The following is a 17,644-nucleotide window of genomic DNA, read 5'->3' on the forward strand; positions in this document are numbered from 1 at the left end:
CATCTCTGACACTGCTGCTCACACGTTTTCTCCACCTCGGTAGCACAGATGGTAAATATAGCCTAGTGTGGGAAGTTTTGGCAAGAGACTGCTAGATGCCTGCTAGGAGCAGAGCATAGCAGAACATACCTACCGACTGTGGGCGACTGTCAGTTTAACAAGGAGCCCTGATATATCTTTTCTAAAGACTGTTCAAGAAATAAGAAGTTTAATATTTCTGCAGCAATTTATGGAAAACTAACAGTGTACTTGCACTCTCATTGATTCCTGTGATGTTAGATTAGAGTTTTATTGTTTAGGCCAGACAATCTTTTCTCTTTTTGACAGAATGTACTGTATTATCTTTATACTGACAATGGATCAAAAGACTGGGTGTGATTGGGGGGGGGGGGGGGGGTTTGCTTGTTGTGACTAAACCACAGAGAATTATTATCACAATACCTCTCAGCTAGAGTTTTTCAATTCATGCTGGAGAACAGAGCTTAAAGGAAATTGTAGTTCGATCCACAGGTGTCCAGAAATACAGCATCGACTGTGTTCATGTATGTTTTCTTCTTTTGGAAATTGTCAACTGTTTGCTCCCACTTTCGCCCTCATTTAAAGTGTGAGAGTGTGTCCAAGTTTTGTGTTAGTTCATCATGTTGACCTCTAGTGAATAAATAGCAATTCTTCAAAGACAGACACGAACTGCTTTTGCTGTACTGTGCTCCGTATGTGTGGTTGTTTTCAGGTGCTCACAGAGCAGGGCTGCATGTTCCAAGAGCGGCATGGCTGGGAGAGACCTGGCTGGTTCAACAAAGAAGGACCTGCTCCTGTGAGAAACACACTTACACTGCACATATTCTGAATGCTATACATAGTCGCAGGCACACTTTTATATAATTGCCCCGGTGATATTTTTCAGAAGCCATGCTGGATAGAGGCTGTTAGAACATACTGACTGCCAATAATGGATGATGCTACCACAGTGTCTGGCTCAGTTCTACATCTTGCCTTGTTTCGTGCGAAACCGTAATGATTAATTAGCTTCTAATTGTTTTTTGTGTCATATTGCACAGGTTAAAGACTATGATTATTACGGAGCTTACGATGTGAAGAGGAATGAAAAGTACAAATACGATGAACTGCTAGGTCAAGAGTACACCTTTGACTTCCCTCCACATCATGACGTGGTAAGAGACAGTACTAAGAGTAAATGGTATGTGTGGCTGAGCGTGGGTGATCGATAGTGCAGTATTACCGTGCGGTCAGATGAGTATAAACGCACTGAAGGCTTCTAAGGGGAAGTCGGTGAGTTTAATGGTGTTTAAATGGTATCGAGGGAGAACACACGCTAACTCAGCAGCTTGCAGGATTAAATTAGAGGAGAGAATGCTAACCTTGATTTTAAAATCTCTCTTCACTGCTGTAATGAATGTTGCTTTCAGGGATCTGACAATAACATGCATTCTTCTTAGAAACATCATGCTTTGCAGAGTTGGGACAGTTTGTTTTTATCCTTTTGCTATCATGTTCTTTTTGTTTTATTTTTATTTAGATTAAGAACGAGTGCCTCTCATGTAGACACAGTGTTGCTGTGTTTGACATGTCCTACTTTGGAAAGTTCTATCTCACTGGACCCGATGCCAAGAAGGCAGCTGATTGGCTGTTCACTGCTGATGTCAACAAGAAGCCAGGTCAGAGTAAAAAAAAAACAAGAAAGAAAGATTGACAGAATAAAAAGGGCAGCTACGTGCATAGAGTTATGAAAAAGATGCCAACAAGCGAGGAATAGCAGCCTTCTACACAGGACTAAATACCAGTATGTAATGTGTCTGGTATGCTGTTAACAGTGGCGACAAACGTCTCTACTGCTTCATTTTCTTGTATTCTTGTCACAATCAGCAAACTGACAACCGTGTCTGAATCCTACCATTGTGCAGATATGAAAATGGAAAGCTGCGTTCTTTACATTGCTACTTTTTTGGCCCCAGAGCCTTTCCAAAGGTGAGATCAAGTTCTGAAGAAGTGAGAAGACAGATAATCCTTTTAGTTTTAAGCCTCTCTGTTACTTTCCTGTATGGATTTAAAAAATGTATGACACCGGCATCTGCTGAGGTTCGGCGCACTCGCATCTTTATAACTTGAACCCCCAAGTGTTTTTCTCTTTCTGTTTGTAGTCTTCAGACCTGATTAAAACTAGTAATAACATACTTTCTAAGAGTGCATGAGGGTCTGTTAAAGACAGCCTGTATGACTAGGTCTGTCTCTACCTCCATCTGTACATGTGTGGTCAAGTGCCACTGCATTGAAATCATTCCAGATTTGGAAAAAAGAAATACATTTCTTGTTACTTATCACAGAAAGCAAAGTCAAAACAGCTAGAAGTCTGAGCTAAAGTAAAATGAAAACCAAGGGAAAGGTTAACCCCTCTTTTTGATGAAAGAAACAATCAATCAAAACAATACTTTTGCACAGTACTCTGCTACAAAAAAGCAGAGTTTTATGAGTTAAGAGGATCAGAGCCACGATTATTGTTCCTTCAGAACAACTAAGTTGTGAACTTAGTGTCAGTACACTTGAATGTATTAAATATTCATCCCTGTTCACACATAGAGCACGCTTCCATTAGTATGTTTCCACTCAACAGCATGCTTAAAATACGTCTGCAAAGTCTGCAGCACGTATTAATTGTTTGTGTGTGTGTTGCAGGTACCACTGTGTATACCTGCATGCTGAATAAAAGAGGAAGGTCAGAGGCCGACCTGACTGTGAGCAGACTGGAGCCTGGTGTGGCCAACCTGCCCCTGGCACCAGAATCCAGCGGTGAGAAATAGTGTGTAGACGTGTGTGTTTCACAGTTATTTGCTGCACTCTTTACCTATTACTGTTATTTCATTCATCTCCCTATCTCCGCATCACTATTTGTCAGCTTAGCTGTTGTATTTTGTTTATTGGATTTAATAATGTGCTATTCTGTTTTATCTTATTTCAGACTTATTGTTATTTTTTTCTCTGTTATTTGTGGTTCTTTCGCCCAATCAGTACTGTTTATCCACATTTATTAATTATTTTTACTCTTGTCTCACTCAAGAAAAGAGAATATCATGAAAGATGTGTCTCCTTTTGACGTTACACAGCAGTAGCTTGTTTCTTTATGTTGTCATTTTGACTCCACTACATCAAAAAAAGCCTGGAAAATAACATCTGTTCAGGTATCCCTTATTTCTATTACCACAGCTGCTGATTGAAAAACCCCAGGGAGCACATGAATCACAGGAGATAAATTAATTTGTTAAGTAATTAATGTTGCGTAATGACATCTTAGGTGGGAAGCGGCAATTAAAATGCCATGAAAAAGTTGCTGCCGCTCTATTAATTATGCAAATTTCTTGACAAGTCCTGCTGAATATATCTACATAAAGTAAGTGGAAGGATTCAACAGAGTCAACTTTCAAAACATCTTAATGTAATAAACTCTGTTATCTCATCATCAGATCACCTAATGTAGCTGTCAGCTGAGATTCTTCACACTTGTGATTACAAACTGTATGCTATAGATAAAGTGGTTTCATGTGTCTTTCTCTTTCTTATACTTGACCTGATCGCCATCTGACTTTGCTCCAGGTGATGCATATTACCTGGCCATTGGAGGCGGTGTGGCAGAACACAACTGGAACCACATTAAAACAGTTCTTCAGGATCAAGGCTTTCGCTGCCAGTTGACGGACCACTCTGAGGACATGGGGATGATCAGCATCCAGGGGCCCAAAAGGTGAGGAAAGCAAGAGGGTTAGAAGTGAATGTTAACTCTGGAATGACTTATATCCAGATGAGAAATGAACAAGAGAACAATTGAAGGTGTGTATCCAACTGTTAAGAGACTATAGGGTACTGAGACCTTTGATATCAACTCTGACCTGCAAAATCCTTGTAAACCTTGTGAAGTTCAGGACACCTGGGGTACCTTGCTCAGTATGCAGTCTACTACTGCATGATACCACCTCATCGTACATTTATTGGTTAGATTATTTTCTAGGGCTTCTCAAGTTCACTCTTCTGCACCTCAGAGCTGAAAATAATAAATCCCATGAAGGTTTGCATCAGCTTCCAAGTTGAACACTAGTGATGAGTTTCAAGGATTAAGTGTTAATTCTGCTGGCTTACATAAATAATTTTCAATAGACTCTGTCAATGATGCAGTTTGTCAGAGATTTTGAGAAAACGGGTGCAGTGATTTATTGAAACATGTGCAGACACAACGGAAATCCATTATATAAGGCAAAAACAGAGTTGCACTAATGGAAAGTTCTGCAGGCTTCTTGATGGACATTCAAAGCTCTTCTTTGGATGCTGGATGATTTTTGCTCGCTTCAAGATGATCACAAGCTGCTTCAATAATGTTGAGATTTCAGATTTCAGTTCATCACTCCATAAGACCTGTTGTGACATAGCAATTATTTCTTCAGCTTCAACCATCAACATCAGCTTGATTTCTTAATCTACGGATTCAAATTTGTGCACGGTGCAAGTAAAAATCTTACTGCAGATATGGAGGGAGATCAATGTTTTCTTTATCCTTCCCACAGTTTCCCTTTGCTCAACACTCAAATAGTGAAGCTACACCACCTTTACCTATTCCTTATCTTATTCTCTGCACTCCACATCTATCTTTTTCTTCCCCTCTCACCTCCTCTCCTCCCCAGCTCACCGCCCTCTGTCTTTGTTCTTCCCTCTCACCAGCAGCAGGGTTAGTCCACTCCGTTCCCTGTGTGGGTTTTGTCGATTTTTTTTTTCTTGAGGCTTTGCTTCTTTCTCCTGTTCTCCTAAGTTTCTTTTCTCTGTCTCTGTGGATTGTATCCACTTCTTTCTCACACACACCCCCTGTGCTCAGTGTCATCTTCACTTTTTTTTCCTAGGTTTTTCTATCCCTCTTGCTTTTATTGCTTACGTCAAACTGGAAACCACTGCGTCACTGCTAGATAGTCCAGTATGTGCTCTGTGTGTATGTGCTCTCTATGTGTGTGGTGTGTGTGTGTGTGATTTTTATATGCTCATACACACAAGACAATATCTATGATGATTACGGAGTTCATTGACTTTTCTTTAGCATCCAAAGCACATTTATTTCATGAGTGTGCATATTTTCACCCGTGTGTGTGTGTGTGTGTGTGTGTGTGTGTGTGTGTGTGTGTGTGTGTGTGTGTGTGTGTGTGTGTGTGTAATTTAGAAAAGACTGGCATCTGTGTTGCCTCTCTGCGCACATTACTGTAATCATTTTTAGCTCCTCTGTATTGTTTTTGCCACGTTTGAGAAATTCAGCATTTTGGGGGTTTTGTTTTCTTACGAAGCAAATTGATCCCTTTAGAGCATGAGGAGAGGAGCGATTGCAGCATTTATGGAAATGTGTTTGCCCGTGTTTTCCCTCCCTGAGTCGTCTCATTCAAATTCACTCAATAAGGGAGTCTTTAAACTTGCAGCCTTTCTCTCATGCAGCTTTGGCAGTGTGTTCCAGTGGGCAAAAGTAGTGCTTAACCACTCGCTTTTGCAATTATGCACCTTGTGCGCTGTATAATGGATGAAATTATGTGACGTCCTTTAATCGAGCCTTGTTTGTGTGGATGCGGATTCTCAGACGCACAGCTGAGAGCCACAGTGATGCGGCAAGTAGGAGAAACAAATTGGTAGTTGCGAGTGCCCCTTTTGCCAAATACGCAAACACACATACAAAACAGAGCAATTCACTGATTATATATAGCTAATTAGCCTTTGCTGTTGGGCTCTTAAGTTCAGTGAGAAAGGGATGGGAGGAACTGGAAAATGGCACAAAAAAAATTATTATTAGCCCCACACATGCATTGAGACCTCCACACATACATATGTTAGAAACCCTACATATTCCAGCTATATTTCTGCAGGGAATTTTAAGAGCATTCGTTTTTTGTTTTTTTTTCCGCATTTATTTCTTTTGAATTAGAGGACACCCCTCCAGTTGCATTTCTAACCCTTCCCCTGATATCTTCATCCCTGGCTTCTTGCCACAATATTACAAAAAATATCTCTTTGACGAGGCCTCACACATTGTATTCTCTACCTGCCCACTCACAAACATACAAATGTACAAGCAGCACAGTGAGCTAAACTTAGCCCCCCCCCCCCCCCCTTTTTTTTTTTTTTTGTTACTGTTGACTCATTTTTTTTATGTAATATTGATTTTGTGTGTGTGTGTATGATTGTGGGAGAAGAGCTGGTACATTTTTGGATTGTTCCAGCATTATTTGTGCTGGTAAAACGTATACCAAAATATAAAAATAAATACATAAAAAATGTCAACAATAATTGTGTTTCTGCACTCTGGTTGCACAAATACAGAAAATGTGTTGAATGACTGCCAGAGTTTCTTCTTCTTCTTATTGGTGGTTTTTTTTTTTTTCTTTTTTTTTCTTTTCCCTTTTTTGCAGCCGGGAGGTATTACAGGAGGTTTTAGACACAGACCTGAGCAACGAAGCTTTCCCCTTCTCCTCACACAAAGTTGTTATTGCAGCAGGACATCAGGTGACAGCACTCACACACCCGTTACATGCACACACACATGTACACGATGGATGCTCTACATTTCTCTGCTTCAAAATAACCCTGTCTTAGTTAAATGAAGAATGCAGTTAATTAAAAATGCCACTATGCAAATTGCATGCTGTTGAGTGAAACGGTATTTTCTTTTCTTTTTTTATTTAAAAGGTTCAGTCATCAAAGATTGTACACTGTGTGTAGGAGGAACAGATGGTGTGTCTCAAGGCGTCCTTGTGACTTCCTTGCATGTCGAGCCTGACCAAAATTTATGTATTTTTTTTCACATTCTACCTTTTCTTCCTCCGTCCCTGAGGTCTACTGACTCAAAACAAAGTTTATAAGGCCGTGGCTTAGAAGGACATGGGAAACTCTTTGTATTCATACCATGGTACAAATAAAAGACCAATCGCGATTTTTAAAACATTTGGTTGGTATCTTAAGGGAGGGATGGAGGTGCAGTTGCTATAAAGGAAAGGGAAAAGGAGCAAAAATGATGCTCATGTACTCATTTTTAGCTGTCTTTTTATAAATTTTTCAAGAGGTGATGCAGTTAAGTGTGATCAGCCTCTGCCTTTGACCTCCACAGACTTCCTGCCCTCAAAAAAAAGAAAAAAGAAAAAGAGCATGTTGTACCAACACATGCAGCGACACATATGTCCACACACATACTCGCTCTCTTAGTTGGTCTTGCATGAATTATGCAGCGCTCTGGTGGTTGCAGTCAGCATCTTCTCACAGCTCTGCAGGAGTGTTTGTGTTGCTTGTGTGCAAGTGTGCCACTTGTGCTGTCTTCCAGCTGGTTTCTGGCCTTGTCTGGGTGACATTTTAATGGCTGCACTGCTGTGAGACCAGAACCCTCTGCTCCCCTCATAGCTCATTAGACTCTCTCGCTCTCTCTCTTTCTCTGTCTCTCGCTCTCTCCTAATAGCAAATGTGCAGCGGGATGGAGGGAGATACAAATTTATGTGTAGATGCAGTCTTGTACATATGTCAGCCTTTTAGCTATCTGTCTTTGATTTTTTCCAGGTAAATGTATAATTGCTGGTCACTCATGTGCTTCAGGGTGTATTTTGAATATATGCAGGCATACATGTACCTTCCCCAGAGCTTCATGCGTACATATGGGACTCAGGGTGATCCCTACATGGCCAGATGGCCTGGCTGTCACTACACCTACTGGGGAAACTGTTGTTTTCTCTCCACGTTTTTTTTATTTTATTTGCTCTCTCTTATTTTTTTTAAAATTTTTTTTTTTAGATGTGATCTTTCCATCTCCTTTTCTCTCACCTGAATTTGATGTGATTTCATTTTAAAGAGCAATATGGGATTTGTCACCTGTGTGTTCTCATATTGTTTCATTGTAACATTGTACACTCACTCGCCACCTTGTTAGTTACATCTGTTCAACTGGTCATTGCTGAAAATATCTAATCAGTCAGTCATGTGGTAGCAAATCGACACATTTAGGTATGCTGTTGACCTGCAAAACAAGCGCGTCCATGCTCACAGGTGTACACACGGGTGATCACACCCACAAACTACACCCTTTTTGGCTCCTACCTCAAAGCACACTGTGTTCTGTTGATCTTATGTGCTGCACAATAATGTTTAATATTTAGTATTTACTGTCATATTCCCATATATCATTGTGATGTTGTTTATTCTATTACTCTTGTTCTCTTCTGCTTGCTTTCTTTTTTCTTTCTCAGCAGGTGATCCAGGTGATTGATATATGCATTTTTTTTTCTTTTTTCTTCTTTTTTTCTTTTTCTGCTTATTCTGTTGGTTTTTGTCTTTTGCCCTTCTCCCCCGTCCCTCTTCTCAGCTGTTTTTCTTTCCCTCTTTCTTTCTCCCCTTCTTTCCCCCAGTCAAGTCTGTCCCATGTTCAGTAAGTGAAAATAAAATAAACAATAAAAGGTGAATCAAATGGACCATTATGGCAAGGCTGGGATGGTCAATTTGGTAAAGTAAATCCATTGGGCATCTTTCTTTGCCTTTAGACAACAATTCTGATGGCAAAAGAGCCAAACGGGACAGGCAAAAAAAAGAAAAAAAAAAAGCATCGGAATGAGGAAGACAGATGATTTATGTGACTTTGAGAACTGAAGATCTACTGTACTGGGATTTTCCCCAGAGAACCATCTCTAGGGATTGATCTTAAAAAGAGAAAATAACCAGTATGTCTGAGCAAAAATGGCTTGTTGATGCTTTGCTCGAGGCCAGGAGAATGGTCATACTGCTCTGGGCAGATGGGAAGGCAACCACTTGTTACATTCGAGGTAGGCCGAAGATCATCTCAGAGTGCCGAACATTGAGGTAGATGGATCTGCAGCAGCAGAGGACCATTGTACAGGTGGCACTCGTGTCAGCAGAGAACAAGAAACTGAGCCTACAATTTGCGTTAGCGCTCCAAAATTAGACAATAGAAGTTTGGAAAATCATTATCTGGTCTCAGTCTGAATGTCTGCTGTGAAATTTAGATGGGGCCAGAATTTAGAGTAAACAAAATGAAAACATAGATCCATCCTGCCTTGTATCAACAGCTTGAGGCTGGTGGTGTTATAATAGGGGTGGGGGCATTTTTTTTTTGTTGACACATTTAGGCTTCTTAGCACCAACTGAGCTTTGTTTAAACACAACAGCCTACCTGAGTATTGTTGCTGACCATGGCAATATGGAGACATATTGCCACTGAACAATATGTTCCCATATTGAACAAGCTTCTGGTTGTTCAGTGGAACAACCAGAAGCTTTCCTACACAACCAGGCTCCACCATCAGCTAGCAGGTCCAGCCAGCAGGCCACAACCAGGCTCTACCACAGGTCTATCAGGTCTATCTGTCAGTCAGCATGTTATCCTCAGTAGTCTTTTTTTCCTTTGTTTTTATTGACAGCTTTTTGTCTACATGATGTCTGTGGAGCAAGAAAAACCATACTTCTTACTCCTCTCAAAGGGAACAAGGTGGGATTTTACATCTTTTAAGCTTCTCAAACGTGCTCATCAGCAGAGATCTCATTTTAACTGATTTATTCCATATCACTGGTTTATTTCCCAATTCTCTCACCCCCCAAAGAGATTGGGCACTAAGAGAAATCAGTCTGTAATCCTACAAAAAAAAATCTGTGAAAAGAAAATGTTTTATTGTTCTTCTGCTTCTTTTATCTGGAAATGTGCAACCTAATCCCGGTCCAGATTGCAAATGCTTAAGTACTCCTTGTGATTTTAAAACTCGAACAGGTCTTGGTATCACTCATTTACATGTCAGAAGTCTTCTTCCCAAACTTGATTTTGTGAAAGTTTGGATGAAAGCGTTAGATACCAATATTCTTATAGTATCAGAAACCTGGCTTACAAAATCGATTACTGACAAAGACATTGCAATAACAGGCTATAATCTTTTCCGTTGCGACCACCTCAGAAAGGGTGGCTGTCAAGAGATTTATTTTAAAAGACACTTCTTCAGCTGAGAGTCTAAGAGTGAAGACACACACACGCTGCAGATTTTACTTGCAAGGGCGGTCACAGAGCGCTCACACGAGAGTGGGGGGCCCTGTGATCAGCGCTCTGTTCTTGCACTTGTCTTTATTTATTTTATTTTAGTTTATTTGTGTGTGTGTGTGTGTGTGTGTGTGTGTGTGTGTGTGTGTGTGTGTGTGGTCAGTCAGAACTGGGGAAGATTCAGATAGAAATATCAGAACACGTTTTATAAAGAACAATCAGTTCTGCATGAAAGGTCATCATGCAGTATTCTATCACACGTAAACTTATATCATTAAAAGCTTATACTGACTACTAAATACAGTTTTCCATTGAGAGTGGCGGTGTTGCAATTTATGTAAAAAGCAAATTCCATGTTACTGTCTCTCCCTTTGCTGAAAGGAGGTGATCCTTCAGATGTTACTACAGGCCCATATCTAAATTGTGTGTTCTAGCAAAAGTTCTAGAAAAGTTCATTAGTGAACAACTGAAAGACTTTTTGGACAAAAATTCCTTTCTTTCCCAACATCAGTCAGGATTGAGAAAACAACACAGCACAATAACTGCTGCTATTAAAGTGGTTAATGACATCGTTAATTTAATGGACTGCAAAAAATACTGTGCTGCTCTTTTTCTTGACTTGTCAAAGGCTTTTGATACAGTTGACCATGCTATTTTATTAAATAGACTAAACAATATTGGTCTATCTGTAAATGCTGTAAGTTGGTTTTCAAATTACTTGTCAGCAAGAAAACAGTGTGTCCGTGCTGCTGGGTCTTCTTCCTCTTTTCTCCCAGTATCCAAAGGAGTTCCACAGGGCTCCATATTAGGGCCATTGCTATTTTCTCTTTACATAAACAACCTTTGTGATAATTTGTCAAATGCAGCATTTCATCTTTATGCAGATGATACAATTATTTATTGTTCATCCCCTTCAGTAGCACAAACCCTGCATTTTCTGCAGTCTGCCTTTGATATAGTTCAGTCCCATTTAACTCAACTTAAGTTGGTGTTAAATCCAGATAAATCCAAGTTCATGTTATTCTCAAATGGCAAGGAGTTGTTAGCTACGTCTCCTAAGATTAAAACAATTCAAGGAACTGAAATTGAAATGGTCACACCTTACAAATATCTAGGGATCATTATAGATCAGAATTTGTCATTTAAAACTCACATCCAAAGGCTTGTGTCGAAGTTAAAACTAAAACTAGGTTACTTTTTTAGAAATCAATCCTGTTTCTCCCTCCAAGTGAGAAAACACTTGATTCATAGAACTTTTTTACCTTTATTGGATTATGGTGACCTGCTTTTTATGAATGCACCTGCCCACTACCTAAAGAGGTTGGATACTGTGTACCATTGTGCTTTACATTTTATTACTGGCTATGGAAATCGTGTACATCATTGTTCTTTGTATGCTGCTGCTAAATGTCTATCTTTGCATATTCGCAGACTCTCCCATTGGTTGATCTTTATCTATCTCTCGTTGGGCTGGTTCCATCTTATTTATGTGTTTATATGTGTAAAAACCACAACCAGTACAGCCTTTGTTCCCATAATACCATACAATTGATTATCCCAAAAATCTGAACAGAATTGGGGGGAAAGGCTTTTAAATACGCTGCCCCTGCTTCCTGGAATAATCTGCAGAAGGAACTGAAATTATCAGAATTGGTTACCTTAAAGGAACGAGAGAATAACTCTTTTACTCAATGTGATTGTTTTTAATGTACTCTTAATTTGATCTGTTATTGTATATTTTACACATGTTGGTATGGGATATTGTATTTGTTTTAAATGTTATATATTTATGTGGTATGTGTATTTTAACTTTTGTTGCCATGATGCCAGGTCTCTCTTGAAAATGAGATTTTTAATCTCAATGAGATTTTTTACCTGGATAAATAAAGGACTAATAAAAAATAAATAAATCCCATTATGACCACTGTGCACCCATCTTCTGAAGGCTACTTCCAGCATGTATCGCATCATGTCACAAAACTTAAATCATCTCAAACCAGGGTGTTGAACATGACAATGACTAATGACTATACTCATGGTCAGATCTCAATCCAACAAAGCACCTTTGGGTTGAATCAGGAGATTCACATCATGGATTTGTAGCCAAAAAAATCTACAGCAGCTGTGTGATGCTGTCATGTCACTACGGACCAAAATCTCTGAGGAATGTTTTCAGTGCTTTGTTGAATCTGATACAAATTAAGGCAGCAGAGTCAGTCTTGTTATGATTAAGTGGCATATTCTGGATTTTTAAAGCTGTTACTGATAATGCAACTTGATTTCAGATCTTTACATGTATTGCTTGTTTTGTTTTGTTTTTCCTCCCTGGTGGTTAACGTTGTAATGAAGACACATTGCCATACTTAATTATAATATATAACATGTACATGTACTGGGACTTCTTGTTACATTACTGACACATTATATATATTATTGTAGTGAAAAGGGAACTGAAGGAAGAACTTTTTATTTTCATCTCATACAACTTAAAAAAAAAAGTTAAGATGGACTGTTTATCAAAGATAGACATTGCCTGGTAAATGTGACATCTCAGAAAACACTGCCGGGGTTAGCACAGATACCTGCTATATGTAAAATGATACATTTCATTTTTCAAATGCTGAGGTTGGCGTTAAAACAGCAGTGCTAATAATAATAATGCAGACTTTTAGCCTGCAGTTTTTCAGTGCTTCAAGCCCAAAGCTATCTACATGGTTTAATCTTATTTCACTCCCAGTTAAAAATGAAAATGGCTGTCACTGTTGTAGTAAACTGCATAAAATATTAGATTATTATAACCACTACATGGCCATTCTGCTGGCTGACATTTTTGCTTTATTAATTTCACACAGTTTTCTGTAAGGGTGTGAGGGCACTTTAGCTTACATAATACCATAGAAGAAGAAACAGAAGGAGAAGATTTGTGTGCAGATTTTCACTTTGCAAAAATGAAATGACAGGATACACAGTCTGTACTCGCAGTCTTCATCAGTTGTCAGAAGGTAAACAGATTGCAGTTGCTTCTCCTGAGCCGTTCGCTGGAGTTTTTTCTCCTCTTCCCTTTTCTGCATTTTTTGCTGTGAAGATGATGAACGTTAACACGATCTTTATTGAAAAAGACAAACTATAAAGAATGACACACAGATTGCAAAATGCTTTCCATTTTCCTTTTGATTCATAGCAACGTCTTTCATGCCTTCAGTATGATTGTATTTTCCCTCCTGTCCTTTCTTGTGCACCTTGTATCTTCGTACATCTGTCCTGATTTTTCTCTTCTGTTTTCTGGCTTTCTGTGAAGCTGCTTTTGGTATTAAAATGAATTCCATGTAAATTTGGGCCTCAAGGATGAAGTGTGTTTGTGCATGAATGAGCACAAAAAGAGTATGGCAGCTCGGTCCTCTTTGTGCATCTCTCCATCTTCTAAGCCTCTTCTCTGACCCCTCTCTCATCACAGGTGCGAGCTATGCGCCTGTCATTTGTCGGAGAGCTCGGCTGGGAGCTGCATATTCCCAAAGATTCCTGCCTTCCAGTCTACCGTGCTGTCATGGCTGCTGGTGCAAAGCACGGCATCATCAACTCAGGCTACAGAGCCATCGACTCGCTCAGCATAGAGAAAGGTAACTTGTATTTAAAGGTCATAAATCTATAACTATAATATCCAATCTAGCTCAGGTAGGATTTAACTAGTAAACAAAACAACTGAGTCTACATTTCTTTTAATAATCATCCAGCATGGAACTCAGCCAAAGTTTACTTTTAATAATATTGTACCAAATATGCAGGAAACATGGCTTTTACTCTAATCTTTTGTGTTTCTTGTTTTTAAGGGTACAGGCATTGGCACGCCGACCTGCGCCCTGATGACACACCACTGGAGGCGGGGCTAGCCTTCACCTGCAAGCTGAAGAGTTCAGTCCCTTTCCAGGGTCGTGATATGTTAGAGAAACAGAAGAAGGAGGGACTGAAGAGGCGCATCGTCTGCTTCACCACTGATGAGTCAGTAGAGCTTCTGTCGTGACATGATATTTTAATCATCAGAAAGAAATTAAGAAAATTAATTAAGGGGGGGGGCATTTATAGATGTAATTTAAATATTTTCAGCAGCACAGCAACCATCCATGTTATTCCCAGGCAACAGGATCATTATATTTAAAGATGGTGCAGTGAATAAATGTAACATTGATTTGAAAAATCAAATAAAATCAAATATATGTTTTATTCCAGAGCGAAAGATGGGAACAGGTGAAGCAGTTTATAAATGTTATCTTTAGATATATTATGTTTAAGTAGTTCTGACTATTAATATTTAAGATTCATAACCTTATTTTATGAAGTAAATAATACACCAAAAAAATACAAATCTTTTCATTTTCTGAGACCTGAGACTGTATTTATACACCAAACAACCACATTATTAAAACCACTGACAGGTGAGATGAATAACATTGATTATCTCGTTACAGTGGCAGTTGTCAAGGAAATGAGGTATTTTAGGTTGCAAGTGAACAGTCGGTTATTAAAGTTGATGTGCTGGAAGCGGGAAACTCTGACCGACTGACAGCAGTCAGTTGTGATGGCGGGGTCTGAGTTTCTCAGAAAGGTCTTGTGGGCTGTTACTGGTATGCACTGGTTAATATTTATCAAAAGCGGTCCAAAACAAACAAATCCAGTGAAACGGCAACAGGGTTGTATTGTTGAAAACTTGACACTGCCTCCAGTCTTTCATTGTCAAATGTCAAAATCTTTGCAACATTGTTTTGAGATAAAGCTGTTATCATTATCTGCATCTCTTACTCTGTGGCTTTTAGGAAAGTCCCGATGTTTGGTCTGGAGGCTATTTACCGCAATGGTGTTCCTGTTGGTCACCTCCGACGTGCCGACTATGGCTTTTATATCGACAAAACTATTGGTTATGGATACATCCGCAATCCAGATGGAGGAGTGGTAAGTGCCTTAAAAGCACCAACACACTGCAGTGCCCACACTTATTCTGACCACATTCTCTCCCGTTTTCCAGTGTTTGTGTTAAAATATGAAAATGGCAGAGATCTGCGCTGTTGTGAAAAAAATGTGTCGAGTTTACTAAATCCTTGAAAGTAAAGTGCAGAAAACTAAAATGATCACACGAGCCGTTGTCATAACTGAATATCAGACAGCTTAGATTAGTAGCTAAGGTTGCGTGCAGCAGTTGACTTCTGTGATTTTAATATCTGCTTAGATATGTGTCATATGTCCCTGCATGTATTTCTGCATTTAAATTCTTCTCAAGGTTTTTCTTTGATTAGTAATAAACAAGTAGTATGCACGCGTATGGTTAGCGTGAGGCTCCAGGACATGGAGCATGTGTCTGTCAGCGAATGAATTCGAGACACGGTGACAGATTAGTGGGAGAGTCGGGGAGTCAGTCAGTGAAAATTAGCACTTGGTGTTACGAGCGAGCTGACACTGAGTCATGAGGGAATTGATAGCTTCCTGTGCTTTAAAACTCCTGCAGTCACATTGTCCGTTCTGGAATAATCTGCCTGCTCGGAGCAGTATTTTATACAACCAACAAGTAATGGTGTTCCTCCTCTATGACTTGTCAGATTTTTGTGATACTTGCACACAAGCATTTACAACCAAACTGTGCTCAGGGTCAGGGTTATTTTATTTGTCATCTTACGGACTATATACAGAACCATCCATCACAAATCGCACAGTCACAAATGGCATTTGTGAATTGTGATGGATCGTGAGCCTGATGAGCTGCTCCGTCATTCTGGTTTACAAAGTACGTGGATTCTTGCTCATCTCTTTTTGCTCCCTTGTCATTTTCATCTTTAATGTGTCCTTGTTTGACACATTTGAAATTCTCCTCCCCATACTTGCTTATCGTTCTGTCTTTTTTGTGTTTTATGACTTATCATTTTCTCTCACCGTCTCTTTCTTCATCAGGTTAGCGCTAACTTCATAAAGAGTGGTGAGTTTACCCTGGAGAGGATGGGAGTAGTATACAAGGCCAAAGCACACCTCAAATCTCCTTTTGACCCTGAGAATAAGCGTGTCAAGGGCATCTATGATTGAGATCAGACCACACATGTAAAAACTGACGAAAAACACACCAGCTACAGAACGGCACCAGAGGTGGAGGGATTTACAACCTTTTGTACGAGCAGCTGTTTTTGTCTTCTGTCAAATACAAGTTCATCTCAAATGTTGTTAATTTTGTTCTGATTTGATGGGACTCATGTGCATATGATCGATTTTATGCTCATTTGTAAAATGTTGCATGTTGAAAGCTGGTGAAAAATGTGCATCAGTAAAAATCAGATATGACTGGATTGTTAAGGGTGCTTCTGTTTCTTGTCTCCACGTTTTTATATCCACTCTGAGAGTAATAGCACACTGTTTGAATCGTCATGCAAGTACTAATACCATGAAAACGTTCAAGGGATACACTGATCGTATTATCTCTAAGAGTCGAGGGATTTGTGGTCCAGATTGCCTTCATCTTTCCAGGGTTTAACTTAAGAACTTTAATAACGGATGATGTATTTCAAACCGTTTTTCTTTTTTTTTTTAATAATAACTAAAACATCTGTTGGTTGTTTATGTCAAAGGATCAACAGCCAGAAATAGTAAAGACAGTTAACTCTTAATCTGCAACTAACCCTGTTAGTAGAGTTTTCAGTGCAACTCTTTGGATAGAACTTGGTTGTGTGTGTGTGTGTGTGTGTGTGTGTGTGTGTGTTCTAAACAGTACAAACAGCTGATACAACAGATATTTGGATGTTTTTATCCAAAGTAAATATCAATAAATATACTTCTCAGTTTTTGGGAAGGTCCTTTGAAAAAGCTAATCAGGCTGAAGAGAAAGCTATCCTTTATTAGAAGTACTTTGATATTAATGGCGGTGTTAATTTGACCTTTTACTTGGTTATACTAATACTCTGTAATGGGGAGTAAAATTATTCTCATAACAATACAGACATTTACAGAGAATACAATAACTGTTTGTGCTGATAATGATGACAAAATCCAGAGGCTTTTTTTTTTGTTTGTTCTCTAAATCTGAAGCAGTCATCCTGGGAGAGAAAGGAAGGCAAAAAAAGAAACACCCAAAGGCACGACGTACCAGGGAAACAAGACACTAATGAAGTAGAATAACAGAAGACAGCAGTTTTCAGAAAACACTTTTGGGAAAAGATCTCCTTTGTCTTCTGATCCGTCCCCTCATGGTCATGGCATTATGTGTTAATGTACCGCCTTTTGTTCTTTAACAGATAGAAGTTTGCTAAATAAGGCGAGCAGTTAATTTATGCATAGGTAAACCTCTCATTTTATCTTTGCTATAATTCCTAAATATTTAAATTTGAAACTAATAGTAACGCAAGACATGACTTTATAGATGTCATGCTGGGAAAAATTAAGTTGTTGATGAATACCTTGGCTTATATTGATTTTTTTTTTTTTTTTAAAAAGACTAAATGCTCTTAATGTACAGAGAATCTTATCTTTAATGTAGGTGCTGTTTTTTTAGTTATAATTATTCTTAGTGTTTACACAAGCATCTAAATCTGGTTTGACACTCATAAGACAATGTTTTGTTTACTCTAA

General features: G+C 39.0%; 1 protein-coding gene across 2 annotated transcripts in view; it reads left to right on the top strand.

Moving 5' to 3' along the window:
* The window catches only part of sardh (sarcosine dehydrogenase), a 44,668-nt gene extending 27,320 nt beyond the window's left edge, over positions 1 to 17,348 (top strand). For both annotated transcript variants that reach the window (XM_085359719.1, XM_085359718.1), the window contains 10 exons: positions 731 to 814; positions 1,059 to 1,172; positions 1,538 to 1,676; positions 2,692 to 2,805; positions 3,607 to 3,754; positions 6,441 to 6,534; positions 13,503 to 13,665; positions 13,876 to 14,044; positions 14,857 to 14,992; positions 15,983 to 17,348. In XM_085359719.1, coding sequence (XP_085215845.1) covers positions 731 to 814; positions 1,059 to 1,172; positions 1,538 to 1,676; positions 2,692 to 2,805; positions 3,607 to 3,754; positions 6,441 to 6,534; positions 13,503 to 13,665; positions 13,876 to 14,044; positions 14,857 to 14,992; positions 15,983 to 16,111 — 1,290 coding nt within the window. In that variant the 3' untranslated portion in view covers positions 16,112 to 17,348. The remainder of the gene's footprint in view (positions 1 to 730; positions 815 to 1,058; positions 1,173 to 1,537; positions 1,677 to 2,691; positions 2,806 to 3,606; positions 3,755 to 6,440; positions 6,535 to 13,502; positions 13,666 to 13,875; positions 14,045 to 14,856; positions 14,993 to 15,982) is intronic.
* Positions 17,349 to 17,644: the final 296 nt, after the last annotated feature.

The sequence above is a fragment of the Diplotaxodon limnothrissa genome, linkage group LG7, assembly GCF_057381915.1.
Source record: "Diplotaxodon limnothrissa isolate DT_005_m linkage group LG7, D_limnothrissa_male_GT1.1, whole genome shotgun sequence".
In the NCBI taxonomy this organism is placed as follows: Eukaryota; Metazoa; Chordata; class Actinopteri; order Cichliformes; family Cichlidae; genus Diplotaxodon; species Diplotaxodon limnothrissa.